This window comes from Phyllostomus hastatus, unplaced genomic scaffold, assembly GCF_019186645.2.
Source record: "Phyllostomus hastatus isolate PE091 unplaced genomic scaffold, TTU_PhHast_1.1 phas_contig_80, whole genome shotgun sequence".
NCBI lineage: Eukaryota > Metazoa > Chordata > Mammalia > Chiroptera > Phyllostomidae > Phyllostomus > Phyllostomus hastatus.
The window spans coordinates 6,561,434-6,581,816 of NW_025333960.1; the positions used below are offsets into that span (position 1 = coordinate 6,561,434).

The 20,383-nt window shown below is 38.6% G+C and overlaps 2 protein-coding genes across 3 annotated transcripts in view; both read right to left on the reverse strand.

The window, feature by feature from the left end:
- GNAL (G protein subunit alpha L) overlaps nucleotides 1-20,383 on the reverse strand; it is a 160,969-nt gene that overhangs the window by 23,774 nt on the left and 116,812 nt on the right. The gene's annotated exons all lie outside the window — the stretch shown is intronic.
- On the reverse strand, nucleotides 1,673-3,353 carry CHMP1B (charged multivesicular body protein 1B). Its single transcript, XM_045850385.1, has one exon. It carries the CDS (start codon nucleotides 3,229-3,231, stop codon nucleotides 2,632-2,634), a length of 600 nt encoding a protein of 199 aa, XP_045706341.1. The 5' UTR covers nucleotides 3,232-3,353; the 3' UTR covers nucleotides 1,673-2,631.

Sequence of the window (20,383 nt, forward strand, 5' to 3'; positions counted from 1 at the left end):
CACTTCCAAGAGGGTGTTGTGCATATTGCAAAGAAAGAATCTAAAACAGAAGGTCCCTCACTTCTGTTTCACAATGTGAGAATGTCTGGCTGACCCTGAGACTGTATTTAATTAGTAAGGTTATCACAGTGGTGCTTATTTTAGGTGGCTCTTTTCCAAATCAAGGACAGCTGGGTAGGCACAAAGCAACCAAGACTCATTGTACATTTCTATTTAAAAGGCACATACATGCATTAACATTCCATCAAGAAGAAATAGCTTTAGTAAGAAAGTTCTCCAGTAAAGTTCATATCATCTGAACTGAAATAAACAGTTCATAAATAACTAAAAATTTATCCTAGGACCATGTTGGGAACTGTACATTTGCAGGCAGGAAAATAAAAAGATACAAATAAAAACTACTAGTAGTTACATGGAAGATTACTTAATATTTCCTTGGTATGTTTGAGTTCGATCTTTTTGAAAACTATATCTATTTGTAGCCTGGGGAAGTTTCAGTATGAGGAAGTATCTTGTTGACTTGAAGAAACTATTATAGTAAAGAACTAGTAATAGGGCTTCTAGAACTGTGCATGAAAATTCTATGCTAACTGAACAGAAATTCAGGTGGTAAGGGTGAGCTTGGGAAAATCACCATGCTTTCTGAACCAAACCTACCTCTGAATTAATTTTTTAAAAGTTTTTAAAACAGTATGCACAAACATATGCAGTAACCTACAATTTAAAATAATTTATTTGACAAACTTCTGTGGTTCGCATTTCAGCATTTCACCAACTGCAAAAATGAGAAAATAATTCATAGGTCTAATGTTTCTGAAGTAATGTTTATGGTTCCTGAAAATATACATTTATATAGTTTGAAATGAACATATTTTAAGAATGCCCAAGCTTATTTAAGCATTATTTAATCTCATAAAATATATTAATATTGTTGGGAATATTTATATTATAAAAGGGTCTTCAATTTACAAAAGGGTTCAACACTAAGCTATTTTCCAAGTTTTAATTATTTTTTTCAGTCTCAAGAGGGGTTACTCTTGCTGTTCTCACACAGCTGCCTTTGTGAAATCACCTGGATAGGACACAAAAAGGGGAGGAATTTTAGAAAGATGTGGGGCAGACAATGGATAGGTGTCCCTTACAGAAGACTTCAGAACAACCACCAGTCAGATATAAAGATACTTAAATATGAAGATCAGTTCTCATCTGCACATGTTTTTCCCCCTTAAACACACTTGTTTGCCCTGGAAAACATGTTATAATGGTGAATCTTTCAAAGGGCCTGGGAGAGTCCCTATAATTATTTTCTGGAACACTGGAATTCTCTTACGGAGAAATCTTCCAGTGAAGGAAAAGAGGAATTTTAAATATCCACAAGTACTTAACTTAGATTAACATACCTGCCAACACAAAAGCAAACTGATGTTCTTCATGTTTTGAGGCTACAGGTTTTCCTTTTCAGCCAGAAATACACACTGCCATTCCAGAAAGGTGGAAGGCAGCACAGCTAGGCTCTAGCCTTAGAGGGTCAAGCATGCTGTTCAATCCTGCATCTTTCCTTCTTCCCTGACTTTCAGCTGCCTGCATGGCTAAGTAAAACATTCCAACTTATACTGCCAAGAATTTTTAAATGAGTTGTTTTAGAACATGATAAATGCAGATAACTAGAATGTTAAATGCTATTCTAATTTTATTTCTATTTTTGGTTGTTAAAATCAAAAGAAAACCTACAAACACACAGTCCCAGGATTTCCTCAATCCAACCAACAGTTCTTTGGCAATGTTAGAGTGAGTTATGTGACTGACATGGTAATCAACATATTTTTGTAAGAAGTCTAATTAAAGTGCTGAAATAGGAAAATAGCTAGAAATGTTAGAGAAGTTCATTTGAAAGAAATGCCATATGTTAAACCCTGTAAATCTTTTAAAAAACTCTTTAACAAATAAAAAAGCAATCAAACACTTTTTCCTTATAATGGAAGTTACATGGCATATTTTTTTTGTTATAAAAGACAACTACCATACAAAAAATTTACCCAATGTAAACAATAAGAGGGTATTACACAAGACTGTCCTAAAGTAATTTTAATGTTATGAAAACAGATTAATAGTCAACTGTAGTCCCGTTTTGATGGCAAAAAATAAACGATACACAGAAATAGCACAGTCCGTAAGTTGAATGAGGTATTGATAGCTCTGTAATCAAAGCAATCATTCTCCTCTTTAATTTTTATGCACCATATGCCAATTTTGTATACTTTCAATTTCACTAAATTAAAAACACCCTTCAATTTTGACAATTCGGGCAGAAAACTGTATACACGGGAACTAGAGATGTGATCTAATTTTTGAGACAGAATCATATACACCAGATTAACTAATCTTGTTAAAATGTAGCTATAAAAATACACATCATAGGCTATACAGAACTTTAAAATCCAGTTAAGGGTGGGGAAAGCTTAGAATTCCTTAACGTATCTAAGAACACTGTAAACCCAAAGGTAGAAGCATCTTAAGAGCATTTCAGCATTCTGGCATATTCAAAGTTTTTAGTGTATAGTATCTCTCTAATATACACAGAACATTTCAAAAAGTAGCTACAGGCATGAAACCTCAGAGTGAGTTCTGTTGTCACACTTGGTCTCGCAGGCGGGCCAGTCTCTGTGATAGTTCATCCTGTTCCGCGGAGGCCACACTTGTGCCCACGGAACCGGTCTGCCCCTGCGGCAGCTCCATGTTGAGGTCCAGGCCGGCTTCGTCTGCCATTTCCTGGAGCAGCATATCCACTTGGTTTTGGGGAGTGGTTAGCGTCGTGGTGCTGCTCATCGTGTCTTCCATTTGCTGCGTCTGGACGTCCAGCGTCTCAAACTGGTGCTCGAATTTGTCCATCAAGGCAGAGATCTTCTCCAGATTCATGGTTTTCAACGTCGCATCCATCGACTTAACCACTCCAGCCATTGACTTGGTCACCTTGCCCATCGTCACCGCCGTTTGGACTCTGGCAGCCACGGCATCGACCCGCGCACTCATTCTCAAGAAATTCACCGCTTGGTTCTTCTGGCGAATGGCGTTTTCAGCATGTATCCTTGCAACTTCCATGTTGCCCTTCTGAATGGCCTTTTTAATTTTGGCCTTTTCGGCCTTTTCCTCCTTGTCGCATTTTTTGGCACTTCTGCTCAGTTCTTTGGCTGCAAACTTTAAGTTGAACAGGTGTTTCTCCATATTAGACATAGTTGAATGGCTCCTCGGGGCGGGCGGTGAGGGCGGAGACGAGTGTTGAAGGAAGGAAGACTGGAGGTCTGCCCGGCCTTGCTGCCCCTTTGTTTTGGTCCTACTTCCTGTTTTTGCTGGGCGGCGCAGGCGGTGACGTCAGAGCTCAGCGCCGGGAGGTGAGGCCAAGGGACAGACCCACTAGAGGGACGCCTCCAGAGCTGAGCTCAGACCTGACTCCGCCTACGTTGCTGTGCTGATTAGAGTGCTCCCTCTGCATTGAGTTCTGCCCAGTTTTAAAGTATTTAAGCTTTAGCAGAGTCACAAAAACTCGTGTACACACCCAGTTTCTTAGGCATATATCTACTGAAACGTGCAGAAAGCGTCTAAAGTTACAGGTAAAAAATACCCAAACTCTAAAGTTGGCAGGCCTGAACGTGTCTGGGCAGAGGGCTAAAAGCTAATAGTGAACTAGGTCTGCCGACTAACACCTTATTTGCATGGGTAACTTCCACTTTCTCAAGGGAACCTGAAACCATTGGTTTGTTAATACATTATAAAACAAAACAAAAATTGTGTCATTGTCCTGCCTCTCAACCTTTGCCTACAATTTGAGCTAGCGTCCTGTGATATCCTTTTGTTTATTCAGTAATGGGCAAGAAAATACATTAAAAACTATGGACCACCAGATTTTTACGTGGCTGGAAGTACGGCTTACAGGTGAGTTGCCAGCAACTATTATCCAAATATCTTTCTGTAATTTAGTTTAAAAAAACAAACAAACAAACCATCATTTACGGACATGATTCTATGTTTTATAAATATCCAAGGAACTTCACTCACATTTTTTGACAGGTTAAATTGTCATTTTAAATTATGCAGGCAGAGAACAGTGATTGGGACCCACACCCACTGGCATACCTCAAAACTGTCACTGTGTATTATACCCTTTAAAAATGCAGGCTTCCAAATGGCAGCAGTGTGCCATAGCCTTTTTTTTCTTAGAAAGATTCCTCAGTACAGCAATAACAAAATATAAGAAGGCCCAACCTGCTCTAATAAGGTTGAAAATGATTACTAAGAACTAATTCTGTTTAGAGATTATTTTAATTCAGAGTCTCACTATCCCTTTGTGCCTCCAAGTGTCTTGCACCACTAATTAAAGGTGTGCTGGTGTCACATGTATGCTCCTAAAACACAGCTATGATTATATCATTCTTGTGCTCCAAAACCTGGGCAAAAAGGTAAAACTCCTCTATGTGGCATAGTTGGTCTCCACTCTCTTCCCTTTCCATCCCCTGTGAAGTAGTTAAACCAGAGTGAAGCCTGGAATTTGAGTGTCATCTGTGTTATCTGATCAGGGTGGAGCTTGAGGATGGATGCTCCTCCCTCACACCCTGGGCTCCCCTCCTGTTCATCTCTCTGCCTGTCACCCTCCTCACAAACCTCCTCCTCCAAGAAGCCTTCAAGGCCCACTTCCTCTGCCACAGCATACATGGTAGACTATCTGAGGGGACAGACCACCTATTATATCACGAATGGTGTGGAAGCAGAGAACAAGACTTATTCCTTTCCCCCCAGTGGATAGCAAGAGCTCTGGACACAGTAGGCATTACCTCCAGTGAGGCTTTGCTGAACTAAATGTGGTTTGCAGGGCATAGGACATTACCTTCATTAGCAGCTTGGCCAAGATTACTTTTCCCTAAAGTAGAACTGTTTCTTCACATGAGACATTTCCAGAAATAGAATATAAAGGACAAAGAGAAGAATCTATTTTAAGTGGGGCTACAGGGCCTACGCCCCTTCTTTACTCAACCCCATCCTACCTTCCCTTTCTTTTGAGTCCCTGCCTTTCCTTGCATTTAGCAAACCACTTCCCTAAACCTATTCTGTGTTCCACAGTTTGCTTAATGACAAATTCTCACTAGGCGGGGGTGTTTGTGATATAATCATGAGAAACTTTGATAGATTGTGAGGATAATGACAACTAACATTTATTAAGTACTGATGTGCCAGCCATTGTTCTGGCTACTTCACATGAATTAACTCATCTCATCCTCATAAACCTTATGAGATAGACACTAATCAACACTTCCAATTTATAAGTAAGGAATCTGAAGCACAGAGAGATAAGTAGCTGGCCTATGACCACCCATCTGTTGAGTGTTAGAAATAGGGTTCCATAAGTGTAACAGGGACCAGTAATAAAACACTGGGGAGTCCAATAAGTTAACAAAAATAAAAGACTGAACCCTGGCTGGCGTAGCTCAGTGGATTGAGCGCGGGCTGGGAACCAAAGTGTCCCAGGTTCGATTCCCAGCCAGGGTACATTCCTGGGTTGCAGGCCATAACCCCCAGCAACCACACATTGATGTTTCTCTCTCTCTCTCCCTTCCCTCCCTAAAAATAAATAAATAAAATCTTAAAAAAAAATAAAAGACTGATCATTTTTGGATTAAAAGAAGTTGATTTACCAATTGTCTTCTGAGAAAATTGGGAAGTTGCATTGACTGCAAGGTTAATATCACTAAGTAAGGTTGCTAAAATAAGTTACCATCCCCTGAAGCTACATTCACTGAATAATGGCAAGTCTCCTCTCCAGGCTGATCAGACAGTCTAGAGAATGGGGTGGAGTTCCAGGAGCCACATTTTCAGAGACCAGGGCAGACTGAAACACAGAAGAGAAGACTGACCTCATGTTTGCCAGCTGCCCCTCCTCTCCCTGAGCTGGGGATATTCCTCGTGACTTTGATTCAGTTTAGCTTTAAATCCTAGCTCTAGAAATCACCCTTCTCTCTATCTATATGTATATATACCACTCAGAGACCTAGTCTTTCTCCAGGATAATCAGCAATGCCTGAGATAGCAGAAGACAGTAACCTGGACCTGACTAATGATCACAAGGTCTGGAATTTTGGCAGGCTAAAGACAGCATCTTGACCTAAGTAATTGTTTCAGCTCCTACAGCTGGTTACTTCCCAATGAAACCAGACAGAGGGAAGCTGGAACAGACCTTAGAACTGTCCTCAAGACATGAAACAATGATTTATTACGCTTACCTCACCTTCAACCACTCAGCTCCCAACCCCTCTGCAGTGTCTTGTGACTTGCCCTGTGTAATCTGTAACCTGCACTACATCGAGGAGATTGGGCTTTTGAGCATTAGCTTCTCATTCTCCTAGGTGGCACCATTCCTAATAAAATAGTCTTTCTTCACTGCATTTCCCAGTGTTCAGTGTTTGGTTCTGGGACAAACCCTTTCTGTTTGGTAACAAAATCCTATAACAAAGTGGAAGAGTCCCTATCACTTCTGTACTTCTATAGTGTGCTATTATCTCATTCAGTTTCTCTCTGAGACAGTGATCACTTGAGGTCTAAAGGAAGCCAAAAAAGAAGTGTTAACTTTAAAGTGGTTTTGAATTAAGTGATCAGATATGAGATATCTGAACTAAAATATAATGAGTGCCCACTCTTCTATTATATTTGATGGAGTTGGGCTACAATTGTCCAGCTCATGCCTGTATTCCACAAATATTTACTGAATTCATGGCTTGGGGGATGAACAATATAGGGGATAGGTAAATCACTGCAGATGTGATGCATTTGTAATGTGCCATAAAGCAGAGATATTTATTTCCTTCAGTGTTTCTTCTTAACAATTGGTGCATAGAAGTTTGTGCTGGCTGTGCTTTCCTGATAAATTTGACAAGTGAGGCGTTCTAGCAGATATTTCTTTTCCAGGAACCATTAAGATGCCTTGGGACATGATTAACCATGTCCTAAATACAATTAATTGTAGCCAAGATTAACATCTGGAAAACAATATTTAATAATGAATCTTGGTATACTGCAGGAAAAACAAAATGTATTTTTTAGTTTAGGAGTTAAAAGAGAGTTCAAAGTTGATTTAATTTCAACTTACACTAGTGTGCAAAACTCTGCAAATTCTTCCATCATTTACATGAAATAAAATAAGGAAACAAGCACAAATTGCATTTAACATGGCTCCTGGTCATTGGAAGCACTCCGGTATTTCCTCTGCAGAGGCTCACCATTGTGTGTCTGTCACAGCATCATTTCCCAGCAGGCACCCATCTCTTAGCCTCATGAGGAAGTACATGGTTGACCAAGAGGAAAGAATGAAATTCTTAGGACTTCAGGATAAAGCCTCTGAGAAGGGGGTCATGAGAGCCGCTCTATTTTCAGAGACCACATATACTGACTTGTTCAGATACCACTTGTCAGAGACAGAATTAGAATGAGAAATGAACCCTCAGATCAACATTCACTTCACATGAGTTTCTTATTTGAAGAAATCTGAGATGTCATTAAACATGTTCAATTGTGGATAAAATTATTCCTTTTTTTTGGAAAAATCATCTATTAAGTCTTGTGGATTTTAGAAGATATATTTAGTCACTACATATATCTTAGCAGAGAGTCACAGTGTTAATGTAACCAGCTAGGAGTTAACAAAAGAGAAGGGAGCTAGACTGTTTGAGCCTGACTCAGTGGAAGTTATACTTAATCAGGCTTAGGTCTGGAACTTACAGCTTCAGATACCTTACCATGACGTAAGATGGTGGCCATAAAGAGGAGGTCTCTAGCCTGGGAAAAAGATCAAATTGGATATAGGGAGGATACAAAACAAGCCCACAAAGAGCCAGGAAAAAGATTGGTTTGTTTGGAAAAAAAAAAAAAAGCCCAACCACTCTCAAGCCCTAGGTAATATAATCAAAGCTTAACAAAGGCCCATCTCAGTAGCACCTGTTCGTTTGTGCGTTTCCCCATTTGTTTACATATTGTCTCTTCTTGCAGCCATACAGGTCTATGGTCAGGCTCCAAGCACAGCTCTAAGCACCAGCTGGAGTGAGTCCAAGAACAGAGACTAAACTAGCTGTATGGGGACAGAGACTGAACTGGATTAAACTTTGGCATTGACTGGACTGAATTGCCGATGCTGGGCCAAAGGCGCAGAATCTCTGGATACTGGTACTTTCTCTGGGCTTGGGGAAGAGAATGCTGGACTTCTTCCATAGCAGAATGGAGCTGATCCATCTGTTTGGTTGTGAATGAGACACTGAGCATTTGGAGGAAGTCCTTAGATATTGCTCCAATAAATCTCACCACTACACCTTATTCTGCCATGTGGTGGTCACTGAAATGCTTTTCTCACGACTCTGTAGAAGAACCCCATTTAACTGGCAACAACAGCAAAGTGATTTCTTTTGTATCAGTTACTGCCTGACTCAGGTAACTGGTATGAGGAAACTTTCATTCCCTCTTCACAGAAATCACACATATAGATTCACATTAATATCAAGTAGAATAAGAAGCAATGGCAAACCATGCACTTAAGTGGTTTCATGTTAACAAAACTGCTAGTTCTATTTGTGTTTAGATTTCCCTATGTTAATACAAAAGAATAAAGCTTGTATTTCAGAGGTTGCTTTGATATCATGGATTCTAATTATTATGTGATCAATGAAGTTTGGTGTGACAAGAAGAAAATTAATAGATGTCCTAAGTTAAATTAGAGTAGGCCAGAAGATGGAAGGAAGGGACAAAAAGGGGTTAATCAGTTAAAAACTGTAGGCCAGCTAATAACACCACTCATATTCCAGAGTATATGTTGGAATTTCTGATTAACTTCCAGGTGGCTAAAAGAATAGCCAGGTTCCATGGAATCCCAGGAGCCTCCACTTCTTGTTTACACATGAACTTTCCAATATGCTGCCCACAGTTTATCCACATGAGCAAACACTTCTTCCTTGTCTACCCTGTGCCTATTCCAGAACTATTCCTGCATCAGCTTCTCTCACATCCTTTGTCTACAGCCAATGAAAATTCTTTCAGAATGTGTTGTATCTTTCTTCCTCCTACTTGGTATATAAAAAAACTCAACAACTCCAGGACAGTGGACATGCTTGCCTTTTCTGCCTGGCCATGCTGCGAGTGGTTTAGGCTTCATGCTCCAGGACCTGGTATTTTTCCTCTTTTTCTTTCCCTCTATCTTTTTTTCTCTCTCAAATCAATCAATAAAAATAATAAAAAAATACATCAAGAAAAAGACTTTCAGCCATGGAAGTTAAAATTTTTGTTTCACAGGTGTAACAAAAACATTTAATTCTAATCACTGACACACACATTATCTTAAGGTTTTGCTTTCTTTTATGAATGATTTTGATATAATGTTATCAAAGGGCAAAAACTCTCAGCAAAGTGGAAACAAATAAAAAACATACCTCAACATAATCCAAGCCATATATGACAAACCTATAGCTAACAACATAAGGTACTCAACAGGGAAAAGCTAAAAGCATTTTCCTTAAGATCTGGAACAAGACTGGGATGTCCCCTTTCACTTTTTATTCAATACAGTATTGGAAGTCTTAGCCACAGCAATCAGACAAGAAAAAATAAAGGCATCCAAATTAGAAAGGAAGAAGCAACACTGTCATTATTTGCAGATAACATAATACTATATATGAGAACCTTAAAAATTCCACCAAAAAAGTACTACAACTGATGAGTGAATTCAGTAAAGTAGCAGGATAGAAAATTAATATTCAGAAATTGGTTGCACTTTTATATACCAATAATGAATTATCAGAAAGATAAATTAAGAAAACAATCACATTTACAATTGCATCCAAAAATACCTAGGAATAAACTTAACCAAGGCAGTGAAAGACCTGTGCTCAGAAACTTATAAGATACTGAAGAAAGAAATTGAAGATACAAATAAATGAAAGCATATGTATTTTGCTCATGCATAGGAAGAATTAATATCATTAAAATGTCCATACTACCCCAAACAATCTATAGATTCAATGCAATCCCTATTAAAATGCCAATGCTGTTTTTCACAGAACCAGAACAAATAATCCAAAAATTTATATGGGGCCACAAAGACCCCAAATAACTACAGCAATATTCAGAAAGAATAAAGTTAGAGGTATCACACTACCTGATATTTAACTATACTACAAGGTTATAGTAATTAAAACAGCATAGTCCTAGCATAAAAACAGACATGTAAATCAATGGACCAGAATACAGAGCCCAGTAATAAACCCACACTTATGTGATCAATTAATATTTGACAAAAAGGGCAAGAACATACAATGGGGCAAGGGCAATCTATTCAATAAATGGTGCTGGGAAAACTGGACAGGTACATGTAAAAAATATTCTGTATACAAGAATCAAAGTGGATTAAAGATTTAAATGATAGACTCAAAACCATAAAGCTCATAAAAAACATAGGCAGTAAAATCTCAGACATTTCTCTTAGGAATATATATATATATTTGATATATCTCCTTGGGCAAGGGAAACAAAAAATAAACAAATGCTACTATATCAAACTAAAAAATTTTGCACAGCACAGGAAACCATCAAAAAATGAAAAGATGACCCACTGAATGGGAGAAGATATTCACTAATGATACATATGATAAGGGGTTAATATACAAAATTTATAAAGAACTCATACAGCTATGCAATGGAATATTCCTAAGCCATAAAAAAGAATAAAATCATATGTGATAACATGGATGGAGCTAGAGGGTATTATGCTAAATGAAGTAAGTCAGGGAGAGAAAGGCAAGTACCATATGATTTTACTTATATGTAGAATCTAAAGAACAAAATAAACAAAACAGAAACAGAATCATGGATGCAGAGAACAAACTGATGGTTGCTAGATGAGAGAAGGCATGGAGGACTGCTTGAAAAAGATGAAGGGATCAAGAAATACTAATTCATAGTTACAGAACAGTCATGGGATGTAAAGTACAGCATAGGCAATATAATCAATAATATTGTAATAACCATGTGTGGTGCCAGGTGGGTACTTGAGTTATCAGGGAGATCATTTCATAAATTATATAATTGTCTAACCACTATGCTCTATACCTATATAATTGTCTAACCACTACGCTCTATACCTGAAACTAATATAAAACAATATTGAATGTCAACTGTAATTGAAAAAGGAAATTAAAAAAATTATCAAAGGGCAGCTTCATTACTCCCTAAATCCTACTTTAAAAACTATTAATTATACTTCTTAATATTGTGAACACATTCTCACTGTGTATTGGGAGGACAAAAGTACACTATAATGTATTTACAACAGTGTTCAGTTTTCTCTGAGACAGTAGTAGAATATTCTTTTCTAAAGGAGGCCATGTAGTAGCAGGTATCAGTACTTCATTTCTTTTTATGGACGAATAACATTCCATTGTATGGACAGATCACACTTTGTTTCTCCATTCATCATATGATAAACATTTGCATTATTTCTACTTCCTGGCTATTTTGGATAATGTTGCTATGAACAGGTATTGTGCCTTTATCTGAGCTTTACAGAAAAATTAATTTAAATGTGTATATATGAGAATGGAGAACTATGAATGGTAGAGAAAACAGAAAAAGAAGTTATAAAAGTCCATTCATTTAACAAGAGGTTTTTGAATACCTATGGCTAGGCATTTTGGCAGGCACAATGGTAAACAATAATTCCATGTGAGCAGTCATCCACAACAAAGTTTAAAAATCTTGATTAGACTAGTTATTCACTGAAGAAGTATTTAATGAGATGTTATCATGTTAGGTACTGAATAGAGAACAACTCAATCCTAGGAAATGACTTCTTATAAAATTCTCTGTCATTATAAGTTAATTATATTGTAATCAGTCTGGGGAAAAATTGTAATCAAACAAAAGTTACCACTAATTTTCATAATGATTTTTTGAGATATTAAGATATATTTTCAGTATGGGAACTATATTTTGAATGAACATATTTGCTTTTCCATTTCTTTTCTACCTTTTTCTCTCTTGAAATAGTTTTAAAAAGATAAAGTAAGAATATGCAAAATCTGAAGTTTTAACAGGTCTTATTCTGAATATTCTCAGCAGTGTTCCTATATTGTGACCACACTCAGCTGAAGCACATGGATGAGACAGAATTTGTTTCATAGTGTAAGGAGTACTGAAGGGGACCAAAGTTTTTCTACTATAAGCTGCCTTCCATGAAGATGATTTTAAGCGTTATTAAGAAACAAAAGACTCAGAAGAATCTATGCACCTCTCCCCTTTCCAGCTCAAGAGATTCAGATGGAAAAACATGCTTCAGGAACTATAGCATAATCATTAGACAAGAAGACTCCAAGCAGGAGCCTGTCTATTATATCTCCCCAATCCATGACTCCCTGCCCTGCTTTCATACTTTGTCCATAGTATCACATATGCCCAATTTTGCCTCACTGACTTCAGAATTTTCATGCTTTGTGAATTCCCCATGTTCACATATTAAAATTTTGATTTTCTGCTGTTAGTCTGTCTCTGTTCATTTGATTACAAGCCCAGCTAAAAGAACCTGGAAGGTGGGAGGAAAAGTATTTTTCTTTAGTTCCCATGTATTTACTTCTATCCAGCAATCATTAACCACTTTTAAATAGAGTCTCTGTTTGTGCTTTTTTCCCTTTTCATATTAAATAGAAAGCCTGTGAAAATAGGCAGATTCAAATGATCAGCAGTCTGAAAACTAATGTCACTGAGGTGTCCAAGTTAAAATTTACAAGCCAGTTGCAAAAAGGAGCCTCAATTAAAGTTCATTTAAAGTGCGTAAGTAGCCCTGGATGGTGTGGTTTAATGGATTGAGCGCCTGCCTGTGAACCACAGGGTTGCTGTCTCCATTCCCAATCAGGGCACAAGCCTCTGTTGTGGGCCAGGTCCCCAGTAGGGGGCGTGTTAGAGGCAACCACACATCGATGTTTCCTACTCTTTCTCCCTTCCTTCACTTCTGTCTAAAAATAAAATAAATAAAATCCAGAAAGAAATAATAAAGTTAGTAGCTAAAGTGATCATATTCAGAGTTGTGCAACCACTTCCATGATCATTTTTAGAACATTTTCATCACTTCAAAAAGAAACCTTATACTCATAAAAGAGTTACTCCTCATCAGAATCTGCCTGAACCCACCCTCCCCACCCTGGCACTATGCAGACCTAATCTACTGTCTGTCACTGCAGATGTAACTCTTCTGGACATTTCATATAAATGGAACCATACAATATTTGGCCTTTTATGTCCAGCTTCTGTTTTCAAAGTTTCATCAATGTTTCAGCATATGTCAGTACTTCATTCCTTTTTATAGCTAAATAATATTCCACTGTACAGGCATGTCACATTTAGTTTTTATCAGTTGATGGGCATTTATCTGTTCATTGGTGGTTTCCATTTTTTAGCTATTATAAATAATGTTGCTATGAACATTTGTCTTGAAGTTTTTGTGTGGACATATGAGGGGGAACTCATGAAAAACCAAAATTACCTTCTGGAAGGCAGACCTCTTTGTAGTACAGGCTTCCCCTGCTAGGTGAGTGCTCTAGGAACCCATCTGATTCAGTGTACCAGCCAGCATTGTGGTGAGAAGCTGCATTCAGTTTCAGTGAAGTTTTTTGAAGACTCTTTCAGTGCATTTGCCCATTTCATGATGGGTGATTTATGAACACACCTGTCCACACTACACTGAGTGTTCAGCAGTTTTTGACCAAAACCACATGACCTCCATGCCCAACCTTCCCTATTCACCCAATCTCACCTCCAGTGACATTTTTTTTGTTTCCTCAGATGAAAAACATCTTCAAAGGGAAAGGTTTTGCTGATGTGGAAGAGGTGAAACAAAAAATGGCAGAAACACTAAAAAGCATTAAAATTGTTCAAAAACTGTTTTGAGTAGTAGAAACAACATCTCAATAGGTCTATTGCATCAAATAGAGAGTTCTTTGAAGGTGACTGAAATTTACATGTATAAGAATAAACACACAATTTTTTATAAATAAATTCTGGCTTTCTGAGGCCCCACCTCAGTACTTTTTTACTTGAGCAATGAGGACCTCTATAGAAGAAAAACAACTACCCTGGCTTTCGTTTGCAAGCTGTTAAAACATAAATTAGAAGGAAATGTAAGTTGTTGAGAGCGGCTTTACAATCTGGAAAATGGGTGCTCCTGTGACAATATACTTATTTATAAGCTTAGAGCCAGGCCTCAACACTTTGATAAGTTAGCAACTAACAGAGCCTGATGCACGTTTGATGCTCATACAACATTTGTTGAACATTTAACCTACAACAGTCTTCACAATATTTAGGTTTAAAATTTGAAATCCTGGATAAATTAAGTAATATTCTGGTATAGAGTAGTCCTGCGTATTCTTAGGTGCTTTTGTTTCCTTCTCTGTAAAGTGAAGATAGAGTCTGGATTAGTGTGAGGATCAATTTGTTAACTCATATACTGTGCATAGAATAGCACCCCCCCATGGTAAGTTTCGATAATGATGAGCTATTTTGCAGCTACACTTTGAAGCTTAGAAATACAGGACACACCTCTTAAGCTATGCACAAGCTGTACACTTTGTTAATAGTAGTACTTAGTGGTTTTTGATCTGAGTTCCCTGGGTTCCTTGTAAGTGTTTCAAAGAGTTCAATGAACACTTAAAAGAACTGTACCAACACCCTTCATGTACACAGATGTCTTAAATACCATACTGCAATTTGGGGGGCATCACCAATGTATTAATTTGTGCTGTTGTGTTCCTTATTTTCTTTGGCCTTCTGCTCACATCTATATATATGTATATTTCTCTTCCCCCTACATTTTATTATGATAAAGTTCAAACATACAACATACTAGAAATAATTTTATAGTGATTTGAATGCTTGAATATCCACCATCTAGATTCTGCCATTACCATTTTATTGTACTAACATATCTATCTACCTATCCATCTTATTTTTTATGCATTTTGAAGAAATTGCAGACACTAGTACACTTCTTCCTAAATACTTAAGCATGCAGCTCTTTGTCTACAGATTAATATTTGTTCACAGTTTTTTATGTAAAATTTAGGTCCCAAGAAACACAAATACTGAGCTAACTGTATATTTTCTGAGTTTCGACATATGTATGTATCCGTGTAACCCAAACTATCAAGATATTATGTGATATTTCAAATTCTGGCAGATGTGTTATTTGGAAGGAAGGTTGTAGCAGAGCACCAGCCATTGTTTAGATGATGCAGCACCTGTCTCACAGTATAACTGTAAAGGGAGGCCCAAAGGCACAGGGGATGCAGTGCCCTATGCAGTGGGTGGGGGGGGGCTGTCCCCCATACAGGTGAGCCCAGGCTCTTGTCATGTTGGGGACCGCCCTGCCTGGTCTCAGGAAGCTGTAGCCCCCCATGACTTAGCCTGAGTGAGAGACCTCTGGACCAGGAGCCACTAAGGAGATAGAAACTTATTTCCCTGGCATGAACGCTGCCTGTTCTGTGCCTAAACCTCCTAAGCTTGATCAGTTAGCCAATGACGGGTAAGATTTCCCATGGAGGGAATCGCCTAAGACAGGCATGATCACGTGGAGGCTTCTGGGAAGAGACTTGAGGCTGTGGAAATGAAGGGGCGATGGACATCAACCCCTGCCCCCTCAGCTTTGGCAAAGCCTGAGTCCTTGTTCTTAGATGTGAGAAATCCAAGTCTTCTCCTGGCTGCCTTTGTCTCCTCTGTTAACTCAGGCCTGAGGAAATAGCAGGGGCGGTACAGCCCAGACCAGAGACTGCAGACCCCTGGGGTAATCAGGCCTGGGACATAGAATATGCAAGATCCTGTGAGATCTGTTTGCTGGAGGATGTTATTAGATTAGAATTTGTAGGCACAGACAGGAAACTAAAACTACCCTTTGAGCCCTGTTACTCCTTTCAAATGATAAAATTCCAAGCTCTGCCCAAAATCACAGTGGGGATTCTGTCTGCACCTTTGTAAGTCACCTACTTCTTTTGATCTTTTCTGCCAGACTGTGAATCCACAAATTAAGTCTGTATTCTCAATAAAAATCTGTTTCGGAATAGATACGGGGCACTCTCCACTTGAGAGAGTGGCCATTCTGTCCCTATTTCCCCACAGGACCTGGTTGTCTCTGTGTATGTATTTCTCGTGTTTCGACGAGCATCTACAGCAGGGATGGACACTGCTGGCCGGTATCCGCCACATTGTCACACAGTAACTGTCACATCCTCACGTAAAAATGTGACACATTTTCGTGCTAGACATTATTTGTGTCTTTAAAAATTTAAATGTCTTTCAGACTTCATGTTATGTTAAGAACTTAAGTTGTTAGAGGCTATTAAGAATTCAACTTGGAAAAACATTGTTATAGTTCTTTTCACATTTCTGCATAATTTAACATAAAATGTCTCCTGTGAATACAAGGGAAACAACAGTGACAACAAAAGCCCAGTTTTTGCTACCATTTGCTACTACTCATCTACATAAGCCAGAATATTCTCATACACCCCCATCCCAGCAGGAAAAAACTGGATGTTGAGTCTAGTGAATCGCCATCTATGATAGTGGAATTTCAGTTTGTTTTATTCAAAATGGCCCCACAGAACTTATAATAAATAAATATGATCAATGTGATATCTAGAACATATTTAACTCTAATAAATTACCACTTTGGTATGATATGTTTATTCTAATAAAGTACCACTTTGATTTGGCATTTGATATAAACGGCATTTGGTCCTGTGGCTACAAATTTTGTAAACTGATTCTAGCATTTAATCTGGGTTCTCTGGAGCCTGGTGTATCTGGGGGTCAACTGAGGGGCCACAGAGGAGAGCAGGAGAGGCTAAGGGCCAGTAGTTGGGCTCCTCACTGCCATTGATCCCTCCTCACTGTTGTCACCTCACACAGAACACTGTTTGAATAAGGGGTCTTACATCTAAGAAATAGTGGAAAAGTATTGCTTTAATTCAGCAAAACATTATTATTATTCTTTTTACCATGTATGGTTCAAGGGCTTGATTTTCAAAGCCTTCAAAATGAACCTAACAATAGTTAGTGAATGGGAAATATTATCAGAAACTAGTGTGACATGCTTCAGGGACAAGGACTTGGAGCCCCATCTAGTCTCAGAGTCTTCTCTTCCGTACAAAGTCTGAGGATTCAATGAGGTGTCACATGGGAATCCAGGAGGATTTTCCACTCAAGGGAGTGGTTTTTCTGAAAGATTTAAAAAATCCATTTATACAGTGTAAGAGAATGGAAAACATATAGGTTGGTCTCTGCCCCTGACTCCTGGCACAGAGCTCCTGAAAGCCTTGTAGTCTCCTAAATCATAAGAACACTAAGAGCATCTTTCATTCTACTATTTAGCCTTTGATCCCAGGTCCTGACATGAAACTTCTAAATCCCTTGGAATATACTGAATTATAGGGATCTTGTTTGTTCTGGTCAGGTGACTCTGGATGGATACCCGAAGCCACCCAGGACTGATCACCAAAAGGATCAAGCCATGATTTCAGTCCCACCCCCTCGGTCTCCAGGAAGAAGAGAGGGGGCTGGAAATGGAGTTAATGATGGATCATGTTTACATGACCAAGATCCCATAAAAATTCCAGAAGTACAGGGTTTGGAGAGCTCCAGGTTAGTGAATACATGCATGTACCTGAAAGGTAATGCCACCCAAACTCCTGTTGGCTATTCATCTGTATCCTTTGTCATATCTTTTAATAAACTGGTAAACATAAAAATAAGTATTTTCCTAAGTTCTGTGAGCTGTTCTAGCAAATAACTGAACCCAAGAGGGAGGAGATCATGGGTACTTCTGATTTGTAGCCAAGTCGGACAGAAGTTGTAGGTAACCTGGGGACCTACTACTTTTAAGTGGCCTCTAAAGTGGGGCAATATCATGGGTCTGAGCTCCTAACTTTTGGGTCTGACACCATCTCCAAGTAGATAGTATCAGAATTGAATTAAATTGCAGGACAACCAGCTGGTATCACAGAGAATAGATTGGTGGGGGAAAAAAAATCCTCCTCCACATCTGGAGTCAGAGTGTTGTGAGTGTGGCAGTCATGTGAGAGTAAAAGGCAGACACACAGGAGGAAAAGTAGAGGTTTCCTACTCACACAGAAACATTGGAGCTAAGTTAAAACTTCTCAAATATTCCTTCTCAAGAGGAGGGTTTCCAAAGAGCATAGAAGACATGGGTAATCAGGGGTTGATCAACTCACACAGAGATATCTGACCTACCTACATTGCCCTGCCACTAAATTTATTCTTCATACCTAAAAAAATATTGTACCATTAACAGGAACACTTTCAACTCTGCAGATTGAGAAAATATAACTGAAAATAAATTTGGCTAGAAATAAAGGTCAAATGGGAGTTATGAGGAATATGTATGTGTACCCAGATGGTTGATTACATATTTGATGAGTTCAATAGCACATAGTAACACGCACATTTTAAATTATAGTTTCTTCTATTTTGAACTGACCTACAAAAAAGTCAACTTTGAAGTTGAAACTTCATTTTTGCTAATAACTTCTGGATTTTCCTGAAACCTTAGATTCAAGGACTTGAGAGCCATGAGCTCCAAGTCAGTGTTAGAGAAAGGACTCCTGACAGACGGCAAAGGCACACAGGGATGTAGCAGAAAGTCACTTTACCTTTCTCACTGCTCTTTTTTTCTGGATAGTCTCTGTCTTTGAGAGTATTGTAAAACTAGTTATTCAAATGGATATACTCCCAGAGACTCATGATGTAAAGACATTGGTGCAAAGCATAAGAACCTACACTCTTAGCTGTAGAGCTTCAAGTTACACTAAACAAAGTCTAATATTATAAATATATTCTAAAGATCCAATTTTCTCTCTCCCAAAATAGCAGCTTCCAAGAAGCTTTATTATTAGGACTTAGAGGAAATGCATTTTGGGGTGTAATGCAGTAGAGATTGTTTTTAAGGTTCAGAGTGTGAAGTGGGAAACTGTATCAAGTATAAACTCTGGTCATTTGCACGGCTTGCTTGATACTTCAAAGACACTCATTTTTACCACAATTACAATACTGGAAGCTCAATTACAGTGATTGTTCCACAATTCCTCTAGCCATGTCAGTCTTGATGTTGGACAGTGCATTCTGGCTGCCCTGGCCTAACACAGCCTTTGGTCAGGGCCATGGATGTGGCCACTGACTGGGCCGCTAGGGCAGTGTGATGGCGTGGGAAACACGGCTGCATGGGGACAGGCTGCCTGGCCATTAGCAAAACTGATCTTCCCTGTCTCATCTGGGATCTGGCCTGCAGTTTACAGAGTGCGCCTGCCAGTCTGGAGCAACGGATGAGAAGAGCAGATGGGGAAAGTGGAGTCAAATGTGTAGACAGCAGGAACAGAAGAGCTGGTCCCTGCAGTGCCTCCTACTCACTAGTGGTTTCTGAGACTCAGAACGAATTTCCCTTTCTTGAAGTTACCTGAGTAAGTTTCCACTCCTTGCATGCCAAATAGCATAATATAGACCTTAATTGTTTTTTAATTTTTATAGAATACACGCATTATAATCTGGAAGCTCCCATTCATGAGTGTATATGTTTGCAGGCTTGGAGAATGGCACTGTGGCTGGTTGAGTACATAAATGCATGTTTAGACTTTCACCTATAGTTGACAAGAGGACCCCTGGCCAGTCTTGACCAGTGTTCCCATTACTTTTCCTGCTCTGATTCTTTCTTCCCTGTAATCTTTCTCTTTTTAGATTGAGATATAATTCATATAATTTCACATAACATAAAGTTGAACATTTTGAAGTATACAATTCAGTATTTTTTAGTATATTCATAAGTTTGTTTAACCATCACTATTATCCAATTCCAGAACATTCTCATCATCCTCCAAAGAAACCCTGTGCTGTTAGTAGTCATTCTCATTTTCTCCCAGCTTCAAATGCCTGGCAACCTCTAATCTACTTCCTATCTCTATGGACATCTCTATCTCTATTCTGGACAATAATATTCACTATGTCATGTATCACATTTTGCTTCTTCATTCAGCATTTTATGAACACTGTTTGTTTTTTCACTTTTGGGCCATTAGGAATAATGCTGCTGTGAGCACTGGTGCATAAATCTTTGGGTGGATATAAGTTTTAAATTCTCTTGGGTATATATCCAGGAGTGGAGATGCTGGATACCTCTGTGTTTAAGCTTTTGAGGACCTGTGAGACTGCCCTTAGGTTATTTATCAGCAGTACAGCCATACAGAATTTCAGCATCACTGAGAAGCATCTCTTCCCCCAAATATTCCTGTGGTTTCTGCCATGAAACAAG

Coding starts and splice junctions, on each gene's coding strand:
- CHMP1B (XM_045850385.1), bottom strand. CDS start 3,231: ATGTCTAATATGGAGAAACACCTGTTCAACTTAAAGTTTGCAGCCAAA.